This window comes from Ruditapes philippinarum, unplaced genomic scaffold, assembly GCF_026571515.1.
Source record: "Ruditapes philippinarum isolate M1 unplaced genomic scaffold, ASM2657151v2 ctg17468_1_1_1_1, whole genome shotgun sequence".
Classification (NCBI taxonomy): Eukaryota; Metazoa; Mollusca; class Bivalvia; order Venerida; family Veneridae; genus Ruditapes; species Ruditapes philippinarum.
In genome coordinates this window covers 5549-14216 of record NW_026856395.1, presented here as the reverse complement: position 1 = coordinate 14216, position 8668 = coordinate 5549, and the positions used below count along the sequence as shown (strand labels likewise).

Genomic DNA, 8668 nt, shown 5'->3' with positions numbered 1-8668 from the left:
ATCATTATTTCAGATAAACATACATTTTATAATGGCATTGGGTTATATAATTACTAGTTCCACTTGCTCTGGGTTCATCACCTCGATCCAATTGCTTTGATAGACAGAAAGACAAAGAACAAATTTGCAATATGCAAATTAGAATAAAATTGTATTTTTCATTGACAAAGAAAACTCATGCATTTAGGAAAAACGCAATCTGACCAATTATAGATTATCTATATCCGAACGACACCCATCTGGTTACCTTCCAGTCGAGTTTAATTCATCATAATCATTCATTAAGAATATGCACGTGTGCATTATAGTTAAAATGATGCAGCAGCAAAGCAACGTTTAACGGTATGAAACACATCTTTCTCAACGCTTTTTAGAATAGAACAAACTAATAATAGTCAACTTTTATTTCAATTCCATGCATATGTACAGTGTGTAACGTTCTATTTTAAACATTTTATAATTATGAAGATATTACGGTCGGGGGTAAAACCATTTCAGCAAATTTTGTTGCTGAGTAGCATCCAATATTTCAATCATTACAGGCTTTTCTGGACTCCTTGTTTTCAGGATCTTTAATAATTCATTGTTGGCGGCACTTTGATTTTTACGTCTCACGAGAGCTTGAATTGTATCCATTTGACCTAATGTAATGATACCTTTAGAATATAAGTGATCACAGAGAGGCAATGTGTCAATAGATCTAGCAAGTTCAGGAAAATATTTTTGAACATTCATGTTGTCTCCTAGTTCTTCAGTCAACACATTTGTGTCAGAAATTGAAAGCTGTCTTGGAGTTTCATGGTTAACATTAGGCGCAGCTTGAATTTCTGATGGTTCACTTTGCAGAGTTTTGAGTTTATGCAATTCTTCTTCTAGATTTTTAACACGTCCTTCTAAATACTTTACATGTTCCTGATTCTCAACAGAAGTTGAACTGAAATGCATTGCCGCAAAATCGGGTGTTGAACTATGTCTTTGCAAGCCCTGGTTTGAATTAGATACCGCTTGTTCTTCTGTAAATGAAACAAAGCACATGCACACACAGATTCAAAGTAATAGATATATTTCAAAGTATTACTTAATTCATTAAAGGTTGGTTATCATGACAGACTTTTTAATGTTATTACATAATTATACTATTCTAAATCTTTAAATTGTATTGTATGTGAACAAAATTAAGAAGAACCTTTGCTATATACATTTTACGAAACAATGCATTATAGTAAAAGTATAAATAATCAACATATATTGTTATAGATCATAAAAGGTAATACATGCCTATACCTAAGAAATTGGCATTGTCGTATGTAGTAATGAAAAAAATCGCATTAAAAATGGTGGAGAAAATTAGGTCAGTGAAAATTGATCGGAATTCAGATCAAATACATTGAATAGATATATACAATTTTCATGCATATTAATATTTTATATAGAATTGATCAATATCTATCTTTACAAACAGTATACTTTTAAAAAGTTTTAAAATTTTAATATATGTTCTCACAATTTAAGTCAGCCGAAAATAGACCCAGCCTACATACTCGCACAATTGCCCAAACAATTCACAAACAAATTTTTACACGATTTAAGTACTGTACTTAATTGATATATTCTTATTTGTAAATTCAAATTTATGCTTTGAAAAGATAGGATTATGTTAATCAAAGTTTACATTTGCAAACTTCAAGCATATTTTATTCTCGATAAGTTGTCTCTACTTATTTAGATACAAACTCTTCAAAACAAACCTTTTATCTGTTTTTCTATCTTTTGAAGTTTCAGTTCATGCTGAAAAAAAACCCCAACATTTTACGTTTATTCGAATGCGCTTGATATAAATTAACACACAGGTCACATAGAAGGAGGATAATGCCAGAAACAAATTTTATTTTTTTCTGTTAAAAATTGGGCCTTAAAAAAAAGTTATTTTACACCCCACACCAAAGGGCTTCATACGAACCAAAAAATAAAACAAAAAGACGAAAACATTTTATTACATTGTTTTCCCAAAAACTTTTCAAAGAAATCTACAATTATTGGCGTAAGTAGCAATTGAAAAATACAATTGAATTTATTCGAAAACTTGCCTGTGCTTTTGCTTTCTGACATGTCTCATTTAATAAATGCATTCCATGTTCTTTTAGCTGCTTTATCTCATGTTCAAGGTTTATTTCGATCTGATTTTGTCTCACCTGTAAGAAATTTATGTTAGAACTAGAAAGAGAGTAAGATCAAGTTACAATCTTGCACAACCGTCTTAATAATTGAACATGTCGTTTTATGTTGTTTTTTTGCAACCTTTACCATTGACTCTGTCATAATTGAAACATTAAATTTAGATCAAGAAGTCGTTGAAATCTGACCAGTCTTTATATTTTTATCAAATATGTAGAGTAAACCATGCGAGAATTCTCTTTTGATTTCTACAATTGTTTTAAAAGGTCGTTTTTTAAAGGTCGTGACTGGGCTCAAGCGGAAAAATTCGCAAAACTCAACATATTTGACAGAAAACTGTTAACCAAAGTTTTAAAAATAGTTAATTTTTTAATTTGGCCCCTCTTTGGCCCGGGCCCAACGAAAAGTTCATAATGTGAGAATTTCCTTTTTAGATCATTTTATTTTAACCCTAAACAAAGTGCAGTTTTGGCTCATTTTTTGAAAAAGTAAGCGGGGTCGGGGCGGGAAATTTAAATTTAAAAAAACGTCGCCCGACAGGGGCGCGGAGCGACTTTTAAATATTAAAACGTCGGCGGCGCAGAGCGAAAAGATGCTAATTGGTGCCCTTGCTACTTGGCGTGTTTTTGCTTTGCGCCCCCGCCATTTCTGGACTTTTCGTGATGCGGAGCCACGGGCGAAAACATGCTTACTAGCGGGGATGAGGTTTTATTTATTAAACTTCGCCCCGCGCTCCCGCTATTTAGCATGTTTTCGCTCCCCGCCCCGCCGTTTTTTCCTTAAATCTCGCTACGCGCTTCCACGAGCCTACTACTTCGCCCCGTGCACTCGCTAATTAGGGTGTTTTCGCTCTTCGTCTCCGCCATTTTAACTTGTAAATTCTTATGAATTTATTTAGTAACAAAACGCAATGCGTTGAACTTTACTTTAACTGAAAAGTATTCCGCAAAACATGACGATGAGTTACTTTCTGCGTAGATGGAAATAGATAAAGAGATCTCGAAATAACGATAATTATCATCTTTTAAGCTTAATTTGTGTTTACACATTGCTAACTTTTCATCAAGCAAATAAATATATTAAGGATTTCTGTTTAAACTGAACATTATCATCATCATCTCATATTTATTTGTCTACCTTTTTTTCACAAGCCGTATCTCATATACTGAACGAAAAGGAAACTTCCCCTGGGTTTAAGTGGAGATATAATGTTATTTGAAAAATCAAAATGTCAAATGAGCAACATATAATTAGGCGAACGATTAAGTTTCCGATAAAACAAATTTTATCTCGATTTCAACTCGTTTTGCACCAGAAACCCACTGAAAGTGATTTTCAATTGCAAGCATGGACCCGAAAAAATCGTGTATATTTTATTTACCGTGTAATGTAATTATGTAGACGTTCATGTCAATCAGAGAAAGACGTTAGAATTTTATATTTTTTTATATTTTTTTTTTATTTTTGATATGCGTACTGTATATTTCTAAAAGTTACGAAAAGTGTCATTGGCATGCTTGATGCTGGTATGGCGAGGAATGCCTTTGCTATGAATTTTGGATGTTCTATTCATGCTAGTCCACACCTAAGGTAATGTTTTGAAACAACAGGGCGTTCTGAAGATTGACTATGTATTAGACATACACACGTCACGACGCGTTCCAAAGACCGCTATATACAGAATGACCACCTGTGCAATCGCTTCTTAACTGTCACAGCTTCTGCTATGAACACCCCTGGTACACATAAAAATCGAAACCTGCCCAAACTGTGCGCAGTGCTCGAGGGTGGGCTACATGAACGTCGAATATATATTGGTTGCGTTTTGAAGCGACGTTACCGCGTAAATCGTATTATTTGGGCACGTACACTCCAACGCTGCTTAAACAACAATGGAGTAGCGTTCTTTTTCCATCCATCGCGCTGATGGTAAGTTCGGGTATACCGTTGGGGAAATGAACGTTTTGTCGACTGCCGCATACTTAAACGAGGTCGTTTAAGGGGTTTGGGCTCTGTCTTGGTCTTTGCAGTTATTGTACATGACTTTTGCACATAATTTGAATGCCAAACGCTACAGAGATGGAATTCTTGCCAGGCATGTTACCCTTTTTCTAAATAATGCCAATTTATATCACACTCTTTTAAATAATGCCAGAAGCCATACAGCAAACTACTGTGAATGTCCTCAGGGCGAATAACATTGCATTTATTAATTGCTTGCCTGTCAAATGCCCTGATCTTAATCCCACTAAAAACCTTTGTGATAATTTGGACCATCGTGTTAGACGGCCTATTTCAGCGTCAAACGTTATTCAGCTAAGACAAGCCTTAGTTCAGGAATCGAACAACATTCCACAAGACAAAATCAATACACTGATTTGTTCTATGTATCAACGATGGCAGGCAGTCCTTCATCATGCTATAGGTGGTAATATTCAATATTAATTATGGATTTTGGTGGGCGACCCCTTCTGCATTCTTAATAGCATGATTTCATTATTTTTAGTAAACCCTTAGCAATAATTTTTTTTACCAAAAAAAAATGCAATCAAATACTCTTTCAATACATATAAATCTACTATAATCCTGATTTTCTCATTTGTGTATATCTGCACTTAAATAAAGGGAATTTTGTTTTGGTCGGTATATATTACGAAAAGCCATATAAACTCAAAAAAAAGGAAAAAAAAAGCGTTTGTATAAATTCTGTATGAAATAGAATTGTTTTTAAGCTCACGATAAAAAACCTAATAGATTTAATCATAACAAATACACAAACAAAACAAACAACGTGTATACATTAATCTGTGAAGAACACGATATAAATAAAATTCATCTCTATAGAACTCTTTTTTTTAACTATAACATATCAACTTACCTTATCCAGTAAATATAATGCATCTTCAACGCCAGGTTCCTCTTTCAAAGGTGTATTTCCATGTCTGTTCTTTATTTCCAGTACCTCCTTGAACAGCTTAACATACTTGTAAAGTTGATCTTCGGACAACTCATAATTTGGGTTGTGAAGAATATCATTTCGTGCATCACGTGCCTATAACAATAACAAGTTTTACGTTTACTGTCATTTGCTACGTTTCTTTAAATACTGTTTATTCTAATTATAACTAAAGCTATCCACAGCTTTGTGTTTATTAAGCGGATACATGATTTAAACATATCCTCAATGAGGCTAATCCAAATGTGTTATTGAATTAAATTATATGTTACGAAAAAAGGGTGAATTCGTTTTATTGTCTTATTTGCACTGTTGGAACTTTTCTACAAGATTAAGAGATATTATGGCCATTGATCTATATTTTAGTACAAATGTAGATCAATAAATTAAAAAAGACAATGTTATTTGATTCATGTTCCGTTCTGTGGACAAAATCTGTGTTTAAAAGAATGCAACTTATTAAGTTAACATAATATTTCCAAACTTCAGCCCCTTGTTTACTTAAAAATATAAATTGTTGTACATTAGCAAATTTCTTTTTTTTCAATTTACTTTAAAAAGATAAATAAACACTTTTACTTATTTTATTATTTCTTCATTCGGTCTATTTACCATAGAAAACGCATCTGACGTGCCATTTATGGAAACTTCTCCAAGCATCTGTTCTATAAAAATGTTGTTTATACACAAACTTAGTAAACCAATACAGTCAACCTCTTTAGCCGACTGTTTGCCTATGTAGCCAGACGTATTTATAAAGCATGTAGCAAGACTCCATGGATCACTGCTCCACTTCTGAATATCCGTATTCGCCAATAATGGATCTTGGAAACGATGATCTAAAACAATTCGATCATAAACTTTGCCACAAAATCCTCCATTCGGACACACCTGCCTCGATTTTTGTTTCTTATTCTTTGAACAAAGGCATTGTCTTTTCTTTTGGCGTGGACATTGTTTTTCTATGTGAGGAATAAGACTTTCCTCTGTACAAGTATTGCATTTGTACCCAAGTGTTGCCATAATATCAAAGGAATGACTCCTTATAGCATTGTCGGAAAATGCCTCTAAACCTATTTTGAGATACTTCAGTGCTAGAGCCCCTCTTACCCAATTTCTGTACAAAACGCCTATTAATTGTTTTTTGTGTAATAGATCTGTATTACCTAAAATGTTTTAGAATAAAGAGTTTATCTACAATAACATGATAGGATAATAAGAAATATGTATCATCGTCTAATCTCTATACATTCACAGTCGTTTTTTCCTAAATGAAATAAAACAAAATTGAGTTACAAAGTACCTTTGTTATAAGACACAAGGTAATGAAAAAGACTTGATGAATATATGAACTAATAAGGATCACCATATGAAAATAAAAATAATTAACCATTGCTTTCAACCATATTTGCAGATAGTCTTAAATAAATAAATATATATATATTTGATTGAAATGATATATATTATTTAAACCAAAGATATTTTTATTTCATTCTATTTTTACAAAACACTCATGTATGTTTATTGATATTAAAATGACCTTGAACATGAACTGTAGTTTTGGTATATACTTTTCCGAAGTCAGCTGTGTAATCACCCTCATCTTGAAATGTTGCGTCAGTTACCGTTAGAGTGTGTAGTTTTCCATTTTGCAGTATACTGTATTTATCGGACGAATGTAATACTTTCTCATTGTGTCGCCAAACAGGTTTGCCAGTAAGCAAGTTCACTTTACACTCCATTTTAATGTTTTTTCTCTCTACAACTTCTAATTTGATGGGCAAATCAACGACAACAATCAACTTTTCATCTGTTGTAAAATGGAAGACAAACTTTAGAGAAAACTATTATAAATTTGTTTTCAAATTGGTTCCAATATCATACACAGATCAACGTTGTAAACAATTTTATATTCAGTTTGATAATTTAATCATTTTTCTTATTGAAAGCACAATTATTTGTTATCATCCAGATTCAGCGTTTTTTCAAATCAAGTAAAATGATGACGAGACAATAAATAAAATGACAATTGATGAAAGTGAAATTTATTATCGTATTTGTAATCATTAAATTTTATATGGTAACAGAAACCGTTTCAAATGTAATTCATAATAAAGCTAATTAGATGTGCCATCTCAAATTTATTGTAGTCCAAATGCTCACAGTAATAACAAAACAACCACAAGGTTGGTTGGGGGCAATAATCGCCAGAAAACATATGTATTTGAGTCATTCAAAGTTGCGAACATAATTTTACCCTTGGTATATGCTTCAAATTTAACGTTTAATTGGTCTTCAAGATAAAGGGCAAGTTCTGAACATTCGCAGCTTGAAAATAATATGTGCTTTACCATATTTATCTAGGGATGGACATATATATATATATATACACACACACATATATATATATATATATATATATATATAGGATTATATTTCATTTACATTTCGAACAATACCATAATGTCATGTTGCACGCAAGTACAATACTACGTTTTTGTGTTATTGGCAACGATGCTAACAATTGCTCTGAGCAACGTCTCATAATTGTTTACATTTCTGCATTTCTGCGAATAGAGGGCGTGAACGGCTGTAACTTAAAAGTACCGACATTGAACAGGCTCATTCAAACTGAGATTTTTACATTTTAATTGTTGCTTTTTTGGATTTTCTTAAGGGATTCAACTTTGTATAATTTACAGTTCCTTCTTTCATTTAAAATGATACAGGTTGGCACAATTTTGTTTACGGGCGGACTCACGAAAGGCATAAAATTTTACATCGAATGTCTTCCGTGTGTATAATAAGGATAATGATAACAGAAACTGGGTAATTTTAAACTTAAAATTTTCGAAGATGGAAAAGGTTTGAAATGTTGTAAGGTTATTCAGTTTTTTCTTTCTTATTTTGTACGCAGATACATATATCATTACATGAATTATTTCTAAAACTTTACCTATAACAGTAAGTTCGGCTGACGTTGAGATACTGCCACATTGACACGCATATCGGCCCGTATCATCCATTGTCGTGTGTTCAATCGCTAACCAGTTTGTACAGTTGTTGCTAAATAACATCAAATTATCTGTTGTGTCGACCGGCTTGGAATCTTTCAACCAAATGACATTTTTATGCGCGGGAATTTTGAGTTTACATGTAAGAACAGCCGAATCCATAATGTAGACATTTCTATCTTGAAGCTCCTTTATAAATACTTGGTTTTCTGTAATTAACATTATAATAAGTAATGAAATTTAATTGTTTATAAAAAGCAATATTCCGCAGAAAATAACTTGCGAAGAAAGTCTCCAGATTAAATAACGGACGGAAGAAGTCGGAGCTGTATGCATCCATTTAACAAACATATTTCACTTGCTATCAGTAATTTTCTTTGCCCACAACAAACTTTGAATTTCCTTTGGAATTATGACAACGAAAAAATTGCAAAGGTGGCAGATGATGAAAAAGATATAACTCACTAGTAATGATAATTGCACACTGTTAATCATTCTCAAAATACCCCTGACAGAAAATAAA

The 8668-nt window shown here is 32.6% G+C and overlaps 1 protein-coding gene across 1 annotated transcript; it reads right to left on the bottom strand.

The window, feature by feature from the left end:
• Nucleotides 1-471: 471 nt before the first annotated feature.
• LOC132746364 (uncharacterized) lies at nt 472-8349 on the bottom strand. The gene is made up of 7 exons (XM_060735485.1): nt 8088-8349; nt 6672-6941; nt 5744-6297; nt 5054-5227; nt 2088-2192; nt 1749-1788; nt 472-1013 (listed from the first exon to the last, which is right to left on the bottom strand). The coding sequence occupies exons 1-7, from the start codon at nt 8305-8307 to the stop codon at nt 472-474; spliced, it is 1905 nt and encodes a 634-aa protein (XP_060591468.1). The 5' UTR covers nt 8308-8349.
• Nucleotides 8350-8668: the final 319 nt, after the last annotated feature.